At 34.8% G+C, this 17,861-nt stretch overlaps 2 protein-coding genes and 1 non-coding gene across 3 annotated transcripts; all 3 read left to right on the top strand.

Moving 5' to 3' along the window:
* The first annotated feature begins 4,255 nt into the window (after positions 1–4,255).
* MOS (MOS proto-oncogene, serine/threonine kinase) lies at positions 4,256–8,524 on the top strand. Its single transcript, XM_026692486.2, has 2 exons — positions 4,256–5,276; positions 6,668–8,524. The coding sequence occupies exon 2, from the start codon at positions 6,674–6,676 to the stop codon at positions 7,715–7,717; it is 1,044 nt and encodes a 347-aa protein (XP_026548271.1). The 5' UTR covers positions 4,256–5,276; positions 6,668–6,673; the 3' UTR covers positions 7,718–8,524.
* Positions 8,525–15,093: 6,569 nt separating this feature from the next.
* Positions 15,094–17,316, top strand: RPS20 (ribosomal protein S20). The gene is made up of 4 exons (XM_026692496.2): positions 15,094–15,216; positions 16,444–16,543; positions 16,914–16,987; positions 17,088–17,316. The coding sequence occupies exons 1-4, from the start codon at positions 15,214–15,216 to the stop codon at positions 17,268–17,270; spliced, it is 360 nt and encodes a 119-aa protein (XP_026548281.1). The 5' UTR covers positions 15,094–15,213; the 3' UTR covers positions 17,271–17,316.
* LOC113430113 (small nucleolar RNA U54) lies at positions 16,784–16,848 on the top strand. The gene has a single exon (XR_003373157.1). It is a non-coding gene; the product is annotated as a small nucleolar RNA U54 (small nucleolar RNA).
* Positions 17,317–17,861: the final 545 nt, after the last annotated feature.

Genomic DNA, 17,861 nt, shown 5'->3' with positions numbered 1-17,861 from the left:
TACAGGGTTTAGACTAGTATTGGAAGATACAATTTATTCAAGTTTCTCACAACATTACCAATTCTAGTAAGCTGAAGAGGCTGAAGTGAGCACATACTGCATTCAATTTCCAGTAGCCAAATCATCTCTGTTTCCCAATATTGGCCATTTTCAGATTTGTGGGGTACATTCCCAGAATTTTCAATGGTCATGTGGGCTGTGGAATACTGAGAGTGGAAATTCACACAACCAAGGTTGAGAGACACTGCTATAAAGTCGATGATGAAAAACAGTATTAAAGCTCAAAATCCAGAGGAGTGTAAACTCTACTTGTGTTCTGCAAGTGTAACTGAATTATATCAGAAATAGGAATTCTTTTATAAAGCTTTATACTTCATAGAATCTATCACAACAGTTATTCAGATCCACTCTTTTTTAATTGACACAATTTTGTACAAAATTGGAAACATGAAATATGAGGTGAGTGAATCTAGTAAAACTGGTTTCTTCATAAGTATACACTTAATTGAGAATAACTTGCTAAGCCTTTTTTGATATGAGAACAATAAAATAGTTGGTGATTCATAGGTTGGGTTTTTCCTCTTCACTTTTCATTGTAAATTTGAAGGAGATAACAAGATTTGTGATTTCATCACAAATACCATCTATTTATTTATATAATTTATATAGCCACCCATCCTCTTGGCATGTGAGTCTGGGAGGCCTACACAATTAAAAATAGAAACTACCAAAATAATTCAATCATTAAAACATAACAAAAAGACAGGAAAGAGTGCAGTCTACACTTACAGCAACCACTTAATGGACTCCACACTTCCATGGGATTCCCCAAACCTGATGGCAAAACCCAAATTTGAGGAACTTCCAGAAGTCCAAAGGGTTTGTCCAATCTTACCTTGGGGAGGGGTGATTTTCCAGAAGGTGGGTGCCAGGCCAGAAAAGGCTCTCTTCCTGGGTCTCATCAAACAGCTTCTTGGACCATAACATTCTCCTGCCAGACCTGATGGGACAAGTAGATGTAATCGGGGAGAGGTCTTATTTCAAATAACCTGACTTCCTGCCATGTAGGGTTTTGAAGGTTATAACTAGTGCCTTAAATTATATCCAGAATCAAATTGGCAACCAAAGCAGCTTATGGAACAGAAGGGTAAGATATGCATACATGTGTTTGGGGCACAAATAATGCCCCCCTACTGCTGTATTGTACATCAGCTGAACCTTCCAGATACTTTAAAAAGACATTCCCATCAGTGGTGGGATTCAAATATTTTTGCCACTGGTTCGGTGGGCATGGCTTGGTGGGCACGCTTTGTGCGCATGCACACACTGCGTGCACGCGTGTACCAATCGTGCACTTTGCGCAGGCGCAGAAGCGTTTGCAGGCACAGAGGCATTCTAACTCGCCTCCTGCAAGTCTGCACAATCCCTGTCGCTTCAGCAGCTGCCGCGCAGCACTATTCTGTGGCGCGCAAAACAGCTGCGCTTCAAATTCAGCGGATAAAGGTGAGTATGGGAGCCCAGGTGGGCAGGTGAGTCCAACAGCAGAGCGGCGGAGAGAAAAGGTTCGGTTTCCACTGCTCATCACTGCTGCCGGCTCGCCAGAACCAAGCCAAACTGGTAGAATACCACCACTGATTCCCATGTACAGTGTGCTATAGTAATTCATTTGGGAACTCACTGTGGTATGGGTGACTGAATTAAGTCTCTCAATCCATATCCCAGTATATAGAGTATCTCTTTATTCTAGCATGAACTCCTACATCCTCAGCCTTTAGTTTGTTGAACATAATAGAGGAAATGTTGAGTGAAGTTGGTAAGCAAGAGTAATAATCGGATTTATGTTTCCCTATATAGGATAAAAATCCAATATGATTCTTTCCTATCAATACAAGCAATTTAAATTACTTTTAAATATTGTTCAAAATTGTTCTTTAGCTACATGCATGCCAAATAAAAGATAAGATTGCCCTCTTGTGTAGACAAACTGTATTAAACATTTTGTTAACCTTAAATCCACAGCAGGAAGGCAGTACTGGAATTCTAAATTAAAATTTTCAGGTCAGATTTGTGATCATTATCCAATTCTAAATTCAGCAACTTGCCACTTTATGTGAATAGTATTTAATTTGGGATTTTTCTGCTTAACATTTATAATTATGTTATAATAGGAAATGGCAGTTTTTTAAAAAGCCATTCCTTTTGAAGTCATAGTTTTTCATTATTGTGTAATATTAATTCTAAAGGTTCATTAAAATTTAAATGACAGATTAGTATAAGGTTCAGAAAACATCTTGAACATCATCCAACCCAATTCTATCTCCAGTTCAGGAACTTAGAACTACAACTTGTACCTATACATTACTACTACTTGTACATATACATCTTCTACTTGTAGCTTCCATTCCTACAAGAGGACTAGAACTTACCATTTCTCAGTTTCTAGTTCAGCATCATAACTTAGTGCAGACCCAAAAGCTTTAGAAAGAGAGTAGCTATTAAAAAACAAATATAAGGCAGCATAAGAACTCCAAATACATGGCACAAAAATTACTTCATTAGTTCAATGAGAGTTAACAAAAGGCCAGATAAGTTTCCCTATAGAGGGAATTCCTTCTCTTTGATGACCTATCAGAGTAATTTCTTCAACCAGATCACTGATTATTAAAAACAACAAGGCTTCAGGTGACAAATATAATCAGAAATAGGAATTAATTCTGCAAAACCTTACAGTCCTTTATAATAAACATTGCTTTGACTTGTTCTTGGAACCAATTTGAAATAGTTAACTTGAAGTTAACCAAATCTGATTTATACACTCCAAAGTAGAAGTCCTAAAGCTCCAAGGGCTGAATTTTTGTGAGAAGAGTGGATGCTTTCAAAGGTAAGATTTAAGAATATTTTATAATATTTGATACCATTTAAATGAATCAGATACATATCTATTGTTAGATATTGTTAACCTGAGATTTAACCTGGAAATAAGGAGAAACTTTCTGACAGTGAGAACAATCAACTAATGGAACAGCTTGCCCTTGGAAGTTGTGGAAGCACCATCACTTGAGCCTTTCAAGAAGAGATTGGACTTCCATCTGTCAGAAATGGTGTAGGGTCTCCTGCTTGGGCAGGCAGTTGGAGTAGATGACCTACAAGGTCCCTTCCAACTCTGATTATCTGTTATATGGATACTGTGGATTAGCCAAATCTGTTTCAGGGCATTCTCAAACACACAACAATGATCCTCCAAAGACAGATCAACTTTGTCTAATGCAAACATGGCTTCCAAGTCTATTTTGCATAATAAAGCTTAGTTCATTACCTACACCCAATCTTCACACCCAAACACGATGTCAGAAAGCTAACTGCTAAGAACATAACGGGGCTTTTTTCCCCATTAAGATTCTCTCATTTTGAGAATCAGCAACATATTCAACCTTCAAATCCTTATATGACTTTTAGTGTTAATGGTATCCCATTAACTGACTCAACTCCAAAGACCCAATAGATCCTTTAAAAATCTTGGGAATAAATCTTCAGGTTTAGTCAATGATCCTGCAAATGTTTGGATGTCTGCTTGTACAGAAGATAATTGAAATGTTATTACCTATTTTTGTGATCTTCATAAATTAAACCTCAATTCATGTGTCTGTTTATGAGAGGAAGCACTCTCATTCAAAAACCTTTGGACAATAATGCATAAATCAGGATCCTGGAAAGCTCATTTATATTGACGTTAGCTACAGTGGAAGATTCTTCTGTATCAGAAGAGTTTACTCCTACAGGCATTAAAATTTCTAAAGTCAAACTCTTGAACAGGGCAAGATCTTGTATGTGACACAGGTTGAGAAGTTGTTAAAAATAACGAAGGTTCTATAAACTAAAATTTTAAAGTTAATACTTGCTGCATTAATCTATAATGAAGGCATCAGATATGGAATAGGTATGCCTAAAACTGAATGTGGGGCTTGGAGGGAAATTCTGAGTTATAGTTAAAAATTTTGTTTCAATGAAACTTATACCTCTCACTTTAATGGATGACAATGCTCCATTTGCCTTGACTGTAGAAAATAAACTACTCAACATTGGTCTATCTAAAGAATAGCTGATCAAACCAAAATTAGCATATGTAAAAGCTGGAAAATGTAGAATTACAAACCAAAATCAGCTTCCTAAGATAGCTCCAAATTAGCATATGTAAAAGCTGGAAAATGTAGAATTACAAACCAAAATCAGCTTCCTAAGATAGCTCCAAAATGTTTATCATCATGAAAACCTGGAAATCTGTGAATTATGTATGTTGAGCAAAAGGAAAGAATTATTTAGAGTTAGGAATAGCATCCTACCTTCTGTCTTACTCTATATACATGGAAGATTATTCTGGAAAAATAGAAAAAGGTAATAAAATGTTTTGTTCCATTATCCATTATGCCCAGTTAAATCATTCTTTGGAAGCATTAATCAAGGAGAAATGTGCATTTGTTTTTAAAAGATATTGAAGTTCTCATGAGACTGAGAATTAAACATATTTGGTTTTTGTAGAACCTTTATTCCGTCTATTTTTATTTTTAGTTATACATTGAAAAAGTTACATAGCATCACAAATGCTATCACATAACCATTAGAGATTCCACTAATAAACTAATAGCATTTTTTCTTTGTTTTTGGAAGACACAGAACATTGGTTGTAATTCAATGAATGCAAAATAACATGAAAGCCATAGATTCTCTACTTGAATCAATAGCAAAAACTAACCTACAACCAGCAACTGGGAAAGTATAATTATATAAGGAAAGAAAACAATTAACATAATTGCATATTAACTAATTAGCTCTTTTAAGTAAAGGAGATTGGTTACAGACTTGTTGGAACAAAGGTTCAAATTTGATATGCTGTTAAACATAATGTATTCAAGCTACCATTAAACTTTTCATGGTCAAACTTCTAGCCCAAATCCCCTTATGGAATATAATTAGGATTAGGAAGTCAGTTATGTCTGACTCTGTCCAGCCCAGAGTTAAGACCAAATCATAATTTCTTTTAAGTAATAGCTATTTAGTTTACTGCAGTATCTCAAACGTAGTATCACAGTTTTCACCCTTGCTTGTTTTGGTAGTTAACCATCAACAATCCTTGAGGCTTGATATAAGAAGATACTTTATAACAAAAGATTGTTTCCATGCAGAGATGGATCATCAGAAATTCTTGCTGAACAGATAGCATACTAATTGAATTTTGAACTTATATATCTACTTGGGGATAAAGATCCAAACACTACAAGGTAAGTAACAAAATTCCTTCTACAGCATGTTGAATATGAAGATTCCTTAAGGAGCACCAAACTTAGCTAAGATTTTTAAAAATTAGAATTTTTTTGTTATATCAGAAACTGATTAGCACCTATTAGTCATATGAATAAAGAATTTTATAAAGTGGCTCACAATAAGTAGGTCTTCAACTTAAATATTCTAGTACTTCAAATTTTAAAAGTTTAATAATTTGTTACTGCCTATGTTCTATATTATTTTAAGAAGTTTATAAATATACTATTTATCAAGTTGACCAGGTGTGGGGGTTCTTATGACCAGTTATACAATTGAGCTTCTCTTTATGACTCCTACTAAGAGCATATATATTTTTATTTGTGCTAATTTTTATGTTCTTACCTGGACTTTACCATTTTACTTGTAAAACATGTATTATATATATCTGTCAGTGACTACTATTGGTTCTTAAAATTGTCCCTCTGAGGCTCACTTTTATAGTAATTTACAATTCAGCAGCTATTGAAAGGCCAATCAAGGAAAGAAGTAACCATTTGATCTCTGCTGTTGTTCTGATCTCAGCAAGATTCCCGCTAAAGCTATTTACCTCTGAAGGAAAACTGTTATTAGTGCCAGTGGTTACCACTTTGGTTTATAAAAGGGAGTGGGTGTTGTTAATGAAGTAATTGTAACAAGTCAAATGTGGATGAAAAATTGCTTTTATTAATTTCACTCATAGTACTTGTTTAAAAAAACTTACCTAAAATACCCAGAATTGTCATATATAAACAATCTCTGTTTTGTAAAATTGCAGCTAATACTTCATTATTCAGTTATGTATCTCCATAAAATTACCACTTCCAGGGGACTTTTTGCTTTTAACTATTGCTCAAGAATGCAAAATTATCTTCTTTTCACAAGAGTGAAATTCCTGCAGATGTTTACCTGCCATACAATTTAAAATAAGGAAACTATGGCAGAGAATTGTGTTGAGTGCCACGTAATGGGGTGAGCTCCCATTCCTGCTCCAGCTCCTGTCCATCTAGTGGTTGAAAAGCATGCAAATGCAAGTAGATTAATAGGTACCACTTTGGTGGGAAGGTAACAGCATTCCGTATACCTTTGACTGGTCACATGTCCATGGAAAATCTCTTTGGACAACACTGGCTCCCTCAGCCAAGAAACCAAAATGACTGGAGTCCGCCTTAGAGTTGGACATAACTAGACAGGGAAACCTTTAGTTTTACCTATCCTCTAAAAATGATTGGCATTTATTGTCTGATAATAGCTTTTATGAAAAGTATATAAAAAGTATATAAAGGATACTAAAGAACAGAAGTGTTGAATTTGCTTTTACTTTCTATTTCAGAAGCAACATTAATCTAGTTTTGCCTAATCTTTTCCTTAGATAATCATGCCATCCCCTCTTCCTCTTAGTCGGCTTCTCCACCTGGAATTCTCTCCATCCGTGAATGCACGTCCCTGCAGTAGCCCTTTGGTCTGTCCTGCTAAAGGAGAAAAGTTCTTTGCGGTGGGAAGCACATCAAGGATTCGTCGGCTACCCCCCCACTTAGCTTGGTGTTCAATCGACTGGGATCAGTTATGTCTCCTGAATCTCTTGGGCTCTGGTGGGTTTGGTTCTGTCTACAAGGCAACTTACCATGGAGCTACAGTGGCTGTAAAACAAGTGAATAGATGCAGTAAGAACCATTTGGCATCAAGGCAAAGCTTCTGGGCAGAACTAAATGTAGCACGTCTTGACCATAACAATGTGGTACACATAGTAGCTGCTAGCACATGTACCCCTGCTAGTCAGGATAGTTTGGGTACCATAATTATGGAATATGCAGGTAATTGCACTCTACATCATGTTATATATGGAACTGGTTATTTAACAGGAAATAGTAATGATGGCCTTAAATGTGACCATGGGTTTTTGAGTACAGCTCAGGCTATCATTTACTCCTGTGATATTGTGGCAGGATTAATGTTTCTCCATTCTCAGTTAATTGTGCATCTGGATTTAAAACCTGCTAACATATTCATCACAGAACATAATGTTTGTAAGATTGGAGACTTTGGATGCTCCCAAAAACTAGAAGATAGTGAATCTTCAGGACTACATCTTTATCATCAAGGGGGAACATATACACATCGTGCTCCTGAACTTCTTAAAGGTGAGAAAATCACACCCAAAGCAGATATCTATTCTTTTGCCATTACTCTCTGGCAAATGGTAACGCAGCAAGAGCCTTATCTAGGTGAGCGCCAGTATATACTTTACTCTGTGGTAGCATGTAACCTGCGCCCTTCTCTAAATGCAGCTGTGTTTCAAGGTTCAGCCACTGGCCAACAACTTGAGACAGTAATTGCAAGTTGTTGGGGAGCTGATGTAGCCAAGCGTCCTAGTGCAGAATGTCTCCTTCACGATCTTCATTGCTTGCCTGTAGTAGTATAAACAGATTTTCTCTTATCTTTTGCTAGTTTTATTATCTTTCTCCTAGCTAAAGTGTATGTTATTGATCTTAACTTTGATGCTTTCTAGAATATATATATTTAAATAAATATGCTCTAGACAAAGAGGTTCTTTATTTAAAAAAAGTGGCAAGTCTTTTCTGCTCATTAGGATTCAGAGTATTCAGTTTCTTAATTGTTTATTTTTGAAAGATCTATTCACCTCTTAACACAATAAAAAAGGGCCCAAAAATTTGAGCAGTGAACTTTTGGACAAATTATGATGAGCTATTCTCCCTGCCCCATTAAACATTATATGGCTTATCAATAAAATGTTGACTATTTTCGAATAACTGCAATTCAAAATATGTAAAGAATATATATGTAACTTTAAACATGGTAGGTTCATTTGTGTATGAAATGAAAACCATAAATAAGATATTTAAGTGCAGTTTTGTATATAGTTTCTGAGACAATTTTTACAGTAAGAAAATAACTGCAGTAAGGTGTTCATTCATTTCTACATGATATTGGGAAGGAAGCTATTGTAGACATTCTTCACATATGTTGTTTCTCTTCCTTCAATGCCCTCTTCCAATAATAAATACAAGAATTTGTACTTATAGTTAAATTATCTCATTAATTAATCAAGGGTATATTATTTTACTGATCTTTTAAAAGAAGTTACTTCCTATACTTTCTGCCTCAAATAAATTGTAAACTTTCTAAAAAATATTTGTCAAATGTACAAAAAAATTACAAAAGGTTTTGTTCATTTGAAAAGAAAATCTGTAATTCTAAAGATACTTCAAGGCAGTATATTTATTGTAACGTATTTCAGAGAACAAATGCTAATCTAATTCTATGTATACTTGTAATTTAAATTCTACTGAAATTAGTGGAAATTACTTTTAATAAAAATAAATAAATTTAGACTGATAGTCTGTATTATTTTGTTAAAATATTAAAAACAAAATGAGAGATTTTGGTTTGTGATGTACATCTACACAAATAGCCAAACGTTGAAGTAAATATCTGCTCCTACTATTCTTCTTTATAATATAATGTGCATTATAATTTATCTTCAATTTTTTGAACAATAATATTTTTGATTTTAAATTAGAATTACAAAGCATCAGAAAATAAGATAAACCAAAAATGTTTTTAATATATTTAGCCTTAACTTGATTACATTTAGTAACTTATTTAGCAATATAAATAATTTGGCCAACTAAGAACAGAATAACAATGAAGAACTATTTAAACTATTTAAATATGGATCGGGGGAACCTTGGCAGTGAGCTCGGCAGGGATCGCGCTGGATCGCAAATCCCTGCTGCTGCCGAAGCCTCGCAAACCGGAAGTGGGGGATATAGCTGCCCTGCAGGGGCAGCTGAAGATAGGGGGGATCTGGAAAGGGAGTAGGGGGTGTCGCAGACCCCCTCCCCAGCCAGCAAAACCCCCTTTTCCCGAGGCGGAGGAGCGGCGGTCAGCAATGGCCGCCATGAAGAAACCTGAAAACGGACAAGATTGTGCAGGAGGAAGAAAATTGGGGAAATCGTGAGAGTTGTTTCTGGACCGGGATAAAGTTGCCAAGGGATAAGAAAGTTTCCTGGGGCTTGAAAATTGCTATGGAGAAGTTGCTACATTGTTTCCAGAGAGAGTTACAAGCGGTGCACAGAATTCTTAAAGGGAAAGTTTTTTGTTTTTTTTCCTTCACTCTCCTTCCTAACGTGACAGCGGATGGAATAACAAGAGAAATCTGAAAATCTAGGTAATTAAATATTGAAGAGATAAGGATTTCTGAATGATTTTTTTTTAAAAAAGACTTTAAAAAATTTTTTTTTGCTGTGAGTGGGAAGGGAGAGGGAAAAATTGGATTAGAATTTGAAAATAAGGAGAAGACTGCCTGGATTTTTAAAGAGCTATAAATACTAACAAGGCTTCTGAAAGATATATATTAAATGGAACTTTGTGATCAAACTCCAATCCCAGAAAGAGAAAGTGAAGGAGAAAGTGCTTAAAAGAATTAACCTACTTGGATTACTTGGTGATTTTACCACTTTTGAGAATTATCTCTGATTAAAAGCACTTGGGTGGTTGTCTGGGAAAACTTTTTCTCTTTATAATGGCATTACTTGTGGACAGATTGAAACTTTTATATCAAAAATATGAAAAAGAAAAGCAAGAAGGGAAGGACGTTTTTGATACTCTTTTTCAGTATTTAGAAATGGCGGTCTACACTTATGTAAAATTGAATGGACAACAGGACGACTGGGATAAAGAAGAAGCCATTTTTGGTGAACAAGTGACTTTGGCTGGGGAAGGAAAGGAGAAAGAGAAAAAGGAAAAAGAGACTTTAAGACCTATAAAAGCAATCAAAAAAGAGAAAAACAAGATGAAAAAGAGATATTATGTTAGAAGACAACAGAAAGGAGGAAAGCAGAGAAAAAGGGAGGTGGAGAGGCAAAGGGGTAAAGAGGACAGAGAGAAGAATAAGCAAGGGAGAAAGGGGACGAGAAGCCTCAGTAGAGAGCAAGATGTAAAGAAACAAGAGTTTTTTAGAGATAATGGGTAAACTTTATTGATAAAGGGATTCTAAAGGTACATAAGATTGTTTTTTAAATTTGTATTTAGAAATAATTTTAGAAAGTTGGAAATAATGTGTAATTTAAAGTGTGATAAAATGTTTAATTTAACTTAGTGAAATTTGTCTTAAGAAAAGGGGAACATTTCATGAAATAAGGATTTGAGATATGATGTGGGGAGGGGGAAATAATTGTGGAAAATATAAGTATTCCCAAAAGGCATGTTATTTAATTGAAATGGATAAAATGGTTAAGATATAAAGGAGTTGGAGAGAAAGATACAAATGAATGTCAATATTAATTAGATTGTGTTATTTCAGTGGGAATTTTTTTTTTGAAAGGAGAGATTTGAAGTAGGAGAAGCAGGAATACCTTAATGAAATAATGATTTAAAATATGTGATGTGGGGGGGAATAATTATGGAAAGTAGGTGCTCCCACAAAAGTATGTTAATCAATTGAAAAGTAATGTGCTAAGTGTTTATGATATAAAAGAATATGAATATTAATGAATAGATTAGTATAGGTATTGATAATATTGTATAATTTTAGAATGTACCAAATAGAATCCCAATGTAAGTTAGGTATTTTATATTAAGTATTATAATTGTAGGGGAAAGAGGTAAAGGCGTCATACTCCAATTAGTGTACAGGAGAAGCTTTTTTTTTTTTTTTTTAAAGAAGAAAGATAAATCGATAGCTGGATAAACAGACAAAGAATACTAAATACTATGATTTGAATTGAGATGAGATAAATAAAATAAAATTAAGAGAATCTAAGAGAGAGAAGAAGCTATATAAAAAATTGAAAATGGTAATAAGATATGGAATGGCATATAAAATGAATATGAATTTGAGTTGGTGTCTGTACAAAGAGTTTTGACCCGGGACTAAGCAACTTTCAGAAAAGATGTTTTTTTTTATGTTTATATGTTTTGTGTTCTTATGTGTTTATGTTTGAATGAGCTAATAAAACCTTGGAGAAAGGCTAGAAAAGGACAATGGAGAGAAAGATAGAAGAAAATAAAGCAAGTTAGAAAGGGAAAATATGTGATTGTAAGGAAATGTGTTAATGTTGTAAAACTTTCAAATAATTTTTAGAAATTTTTAGAAAAAAGGTTTTATGTTTATCTTGTATGTTTTGTATGCTTTTAAAAATTAATAAAATTTGTTTTTTAAAAAAAGAACTATTTAAATATGAATTTATGGCTTCTGAATTTGTTATCAATTACATGAATTTTTTATTTACTTCTTTCTCCCTATGAAAATTGCTGACAATTTCCCACTCCCCTGCCATATCTAAAATTGTCCTATAATACATTTCAGAAAAATAAAATATTGGGTAACTTTCTATGCAAGGTATGCTATAAATACTGTATATGAAAATACAAGTTTTTGAGTACTGAAATAAGACTTCCATCTTACCTGATTTTTTTCCAGCTTATAATTGTCCCTCAGCTAATATCTACTTGCATCTGAAAATATATACATAAATAGCACCTAAAGAAAAATATTTCTGTGTCTGATTGTTATCATACCCCATATCATAACCCAGGTAAGTAGATCATGGCAGGAAATTCCATAGGAATGTTAGAACTTGAAACTATTGAAAAAAATCTTGCAAATCTGATTGTGCTGTTCATCTTCATCCTCATTCTCATTCTTCAATGAAAGAGAGCAGCTGCCTGAGCATCTTCCACATGTTATTTTGGCTTTAAAATGTTTCAGTCCCTTTGCCTAGCAATGTATTCTGCATATCTCCATCAAAATAAACTTCCTTACACTCTCTTTATAATTATTCCTGCACCTATATGTAATGACTAGATGCTGTTTCCAGAAGCTGATTTTCTATGATTTTCTAGATTCTAATACGAATATTTTATACCATTCTATGCTCTTGTTGACATACAGAGCAATTAACACACACACCCCATTTCATTAGAGTTTATCCACAACTCAGTATTTTTCATCATTCCACCAATTTTCTATTATTTCCACTACATCTATGTTCTTATTTAAACTCTACAGTAGAATTTTTCCACCTCAGCTCAGAAAATTTTTAAACAAAAACGATTCAGCTGTTATTTCATAAGTTACTAAGTTATTTCATAAGTTACTTCAGTAAATTTAGTTGCTAAGCATATACTATAAGTCTTTAAACCTAGCTCAACTTTTCTTGACTTCACAAACACATCCATAAAATTTTCTTGGCAACACTGTGGAACTGATTTGCCATTGCCACTTTTTGGAAAATGTCATGATACAATCTGTTCTTCTATATTCCCATTATATTTTCCAACCTTTTTTCATTTAGGTAAATATTAATTTTTTGCTAGTAAGATTGTTGAAACGCCAAATTTTTTTTTTTAAAGTTGTTTTGCAAAAACAATCTGTTTCTATTCTGGGTTGTAGACTTTTTGTGTAATTACGCCTTGAACAAGAATTCTACTCTCTTCCTCCATGTTCTATCACCTCACCTCTGCACTAGCATTACTGTACTTTCTCACACATTGTGTATAAAGTCATATCTATACTTTCTTACAGTTCACATAGTTACCGTAATATGGTTAAAACAGAATAAAAAGAAAACAAAAAAAAAAGAATCCAAATATTTTTTTTTCTTTGCATCCTAGAAGAGAAATATCTGCTGCTACTTAGGATTGAAGTCTCAAACTTTCAAGTAAGAGGCAAGCATCTTCATTACTAAGCCACCAAATTATATGACAATATCTCTTGCGAAAATAGCGATTTAGTTTAGGGATTATAATATCTCTTTTTTGTTGTCATTAGCCATCTAGTGGCTTATTGGGGCAATAACACCATTTCTGACAAATTTAAGTTCACAATACTGAATAGTTGGGTTATCAATTTTGCTTCAGTATTACCTATGATAGTATGAAAACAAAATATTTCAATCAACTGAAATTGAAAAGCCTATGTTATTTCTCCTCTGAACTTTTGACAAAGTTGAAGCTAGCTATACATTAAGAAGCTGTAATATTCTAAAGAATCATAAGATTTTCTTGTTTATGGAGCCATTCTGTCATAACCATAAATTTAAAAAAGTTAACGAAAATATTGTTTTTCAATTGGTAAAGTGAATAAAAATCAAATATAAAATGACTATATTATTCCTTATAGGAGTAATAAACAATTTCTCTTTGTTTGACACTTATCATTTTTTTCATTACATCTCCTGGAATCAATTGATGAGTACCAAAGTACCACTGTAATTAAGTTTAATGGTAAATTTCATTTTGTTAATTCTCCTTGCAGAATCTAAAACACTTAATATAAATATCACTTATACTAGTTATTTTTAATGTCCTTATATTTTAGCATTAAGATTGCATTTGAATCTTAACAATGCTAAAATATCATCTCATTAAAAATTTGCACTCAACTCCCAAGCAGGTCTCTTAGCAACTGGGACCTCCTGAGAGTTGTAGCAATTTAAACATGTTAACCAAGTGTAGTAAGGTTGAATTCAATTATTTGAATTACATAAATATAGCTAGTTATTTAGAGAGATTTCTACTAGAAATAAATACATGCTTCCAGTACTTTATAAAATGTGAAAACACTATGGCATGTGACTACTTTTTTTTTTTTTTTTTGCTTTTCTTCTCCAGGGAAAATGGGAACTTTTCTAGTCTTAGTAAATGACAAGATCCTGAAATTTTCCATTGCAATGTTAGAGGCGGGTGGAGTATAAACAGCCCAATAACCATGATTGTTTTCAGATCCTGGAAGTCAGTCTAAAATAAAGTAGAGCACTGCAGGAATACTCCTGACAACTATAGAAAGTGGCCTGCTGCTTCCCCCTCATCCTAACCTCATGGTCTACTGTCCAAATACTAATCAAAACCTAATCTTTATTATAATTGGTCAGTTGGCTATGTTTTAGCAGAAGTCAACTCCAAGCTACAGATATCCATATCGTTAACCTGATAGCCTCAGTATCCTAAAGAAAAAAAAGTTAGAAGTGGGTAGAGGAAAGGATTCAATCAATTCAATTTCTTGTGCTTCTATCCATGATGTTCTGCTGAAAACTTTACAAAAATAATTTGCTGCTACTTTCTTTCTGGGTTTAAGGGGTCATTTTGATGCCCAGCTCCTTTGTAATAATACACCAACAAAACACCAAATTCCTTAATTCTAAGAGTTGGAAAACTCCCCTTAGCCTAAGTGTGTTTCTGGGTGAGGATATGTGTGCTATTGGCACCTAAATAGTTGTTGTGAAGTACTCTATCTTAAGAGTAGCTTTCCTAGTGGACATTAACGTCTAATCGGTGTTTCTTAACATCAATCAAGTTTAAGATGAATGGACTCCAACTTCCAGGAATGAAGTCTTGGGGGTTTAAATCCACACATCTTTAAACTTGACTGAGGTTGAGAAACACTGAGCTACTCTAAACAATTACTCGAACGTAAATCAGTGGCTGCGGGCAGATTTCCTAACAGCCTATTTTGACACAATAGGGATCTCCTCTCCTCCAAAGTAATTTTTAAAAAAGAGTGACAGGAGAGAACGCCACCTTTCCCAGACGACGCTTCTGTCCCGCCAAGGCGGGAGAGACAAACGATAAACTCCCCATCCACCCACAACTCTCCAGAGCTTTCCAGCACCAACAGGCGCAACCCCCCTCTGAGGCTACGCCTGCATATCTTCCACTCCCCCCACGGCGTTTCTGGGCGCAACGATATCAGTTCCGGGACAAAGAGCAAGAGGCGGTTCCGAGAAATGGTTCTTCCTCAGACTATATAAAGGGCGCCTCTTGAGCGCGTTCTTCCTTTGGGCGGGTGTCTGTGCTGCGTTGTTTCTTTGTTTCCTGGCTCACCGCTGTTCCCCGGGCCTCTGGTGTGCTCACTTCGGCCGGGATTAAGTCGGTCAGGAAGGCTTCGCGGCAACTATGGTGAGGAAGAAAGGGGGGGGGGGGAGCCCCGGAATGTACGAACTCGAACGCCACGAGAGCTTTTAGGCCACCTTCCTTCCTTCCCGCGCCTGCGTCGTGCTCGCTGGCAGCCCAAAGGCTCTTCTTGATTCTCGATGGGGACTGGAAAAACGAAGCCTTTGCTTTGGGGAGTGAAGGGGGCGAAGGGACTGGTACTTGTTTTTTGTTGCCCTGACGCAACTTATTCGCCGCTGGGGTTGAAGTCCGCGCAGGTCGGAAAGATCCCTGCAGATGGTCCTATAAAACGCGTGGGAAGGAGCTACCTAAATACTTAAATAGTACGGCTTCCGATCTGTCAGAAGTCTTAAAATGTACCCAGAATTGGAGACGGTACTAAAGCTTAGAATTCTACCAAAGCAGGCCAAGTTTCTTTTCAGAGCTAGGTATTTACCATGCCTCTCTCCTGTTTAGGTATAAATACTCCTGTATTTCTGCATTTGAAACACGAAAATCAGCAGGTTTTCAAAGAGGGGGGGGAGTATTTTTTCCCCCCTTTAGTATGAGTAATGATAGAGACCTGAAAGAGGAAGAAATTGTCAAATTATTGCTCCTTAATTTAAACGTTTAAAGATTATTTTTGTGTTTGAGAACATAGACTCTTGTTATAATACACGGATTTCACAATTCTGGCTAAAATTATGGTTCAAAAAATTCAGTGCATTTTGACAGATTTCCATATTACAGTTCACATTGTTTAATGGCATAATTTTGATCTTGCCTAATTAAAACCCACAGTTACAATTTCCTCTTACAAACTGAGCATCCTTCAGTGGATTAGGGCAACCTGTTCTCCAAGGAACGCACAGATTGCTGAACAGTCTGAAAAGTTTTATTGCAGACACCCTTTATCAAAAAGAGCACAGACAAATATTTATATATTAAGATGTCATTTCTCTTTGTGTGAGTAGTACTCCATCAACAAATCTTGGAATAAAATATAAGTACTATTTTTGAAAGTCTTTTTTTAGTTTTCTTTGATAATAAAGTCTGTCTATTACTCTAATAGTTACTAATATGTAAAGCAAACCAAGAATTGAACAGTTTCTTCCATAGTTTTTTGTTTGGGTTCCAGAAGTACAATTTTCTGTTTCATTAGATTCCTCCTAATTCCAGCACTTACAGTCTACTTGAAAATATCTGATCTTAAAAAATTGAATTGCTAATTTTCATCTTGGTGGTTTGTTTTAGGCATTTAAAGATACTGGGAAGGCCCCTGTAGAACAAGAAGTAGCAATTCATCGAATCAGAATTACTTTGACAAGTCGCAATGTGAAGTCTCTTGAAAAGGGTATGTCACAAAATAGAACAAACATTTTTAAATGGTGGTAGTTTACATGGTGATAGTTTACATAGTTTGTTTGTGATTACACAGACATGGGGATATCAGAATATATTTTTTTGACTCATATATTTTATATTGAATCATAAAGCAGCATTGATGTGCTTGGCACTTGTATTAATTTTGAATTAAGTCTTCATTGTTGATATAGAACATTCTATATTGATTATATTAGTGCTACTATATAGTTGGCAATGAGGACAAGTGATTAATTGAACTATTATGATAAATTTATACGCTATTCTGAGCCAACATCCAAAACAACGCTATAGTGATAGATATTGTAACATTTAGTTAAAATTCTTGCCTTTTTTTACAGTTTGTGCAGATCTCATCAGAGGTGCTAAGGAAAAAAATCTAAAAGTGAAAGGCCCTGTTCGCATGCCTACTAAGGTATCTAATTTGTGGAAAGTTTAATTTTTCCTGTAATATATCAAATTATTGTATTAGAAATAGTTTGGTTATTGAATGTATCTTTTTGCTTACATTTTAGACACTGCGAATCACTACAAGAAAAACACCATGTGGTGAAGGTTCTAAAACTTGGGATCGTTTCCAAATGCGTATACATAAGCGTCTCATTGATTTGCACAGTCCTTCAGAGATTGTCAAACAGATAACTTCTATCAGCATTGAACCTGGAGTAGAAGTTGAAGTTACTATTGCTGATGCTTAAATGATTGTTACATGTATCAATAAAAGCTGTTAAGTTTTTATCATTACTGGTTGGTTGTGGTAGTGACTTTATGAAGATTTGAGAAGTCTGGTGATCAAGGTATATTAAAAGAAATAGTGTCACACCATAATATCATTCTTGTGAGTTTAATTCTTCGGTCCTGAAATAATTTCTATGATGGACAGTTTTAACTCTAAAAAAGGCACTAGACCTGTTGCGCACTGTAATCTAAAGCCATTTTTCCTTTATTTTAAACTTATCAGAGTCCAACAGTTCCTGACCTTTTTTCTGGAAGTCTCCAGAGTACAAGTGCAGTATATACTTTGATCAAGTCACTTTTTTCACTTCAAGTAGTCCTTGACTTACAACTATTAATTTAATGACCACTGGAAATTACAGCAGCACTAAAAAAGTGACATGACTTTTTCACACAACTGTTGCCACATCCCCATGATTACATTATCAAAATTTGGACACTTAGCAACTGGCATGTGTTTATGATAGTTGCAGTCTCCTAGAATTAGAAAAAGTCACAAAAATGGGGCAAAACCCACTTAATTGTAAGTTGAAGACTTCCTGCAAATAATTTGG

This window comes from Notechis scutatus, chromosome 3 (assembly GCF_049901735.1).
Source record: "Notechis scutatus isolate UNSWTSFEM ecotype Mainland chromosome 3, rNotScu1.2, whole genome shotgun sequence".
Classification (NCBI taxonomy): Eukaryota; Metazoa; Chordata; class Lepidosauria; order Squamata; family Elapidae; genus Notechis; species Notechis scutatus.
This window is presented reverse-complemented; position numbering and strand designations above follow the sequence as displayed.

Bases quoted from the DNA above. Each gene is read 5' to 3' on its own strand.
- MOS (XM_026692486.2), top strand. From the start codon at position 6,674: ATGCCATCCCCTCTTCCTCTTAGTCGGCTTCTCCACCTGGAATTCTCT.
- RPS20 (XM_026692496.2), top strand. The intron at 16,544-16,913 runs GTATGTCACAAA...CTTTTTTTACAG, and splicing joins TGTGAAGTCTCTTGAAAAGG to TTTGTGCAGATCTCATCAGA. The intron at 16,988-17,087 runs GTATCTAATTTG...CTTACATTTTAG, and splicing joins CTGTTCGCATGCCTACTAAG to ACACTGCGAATCACTACAAG.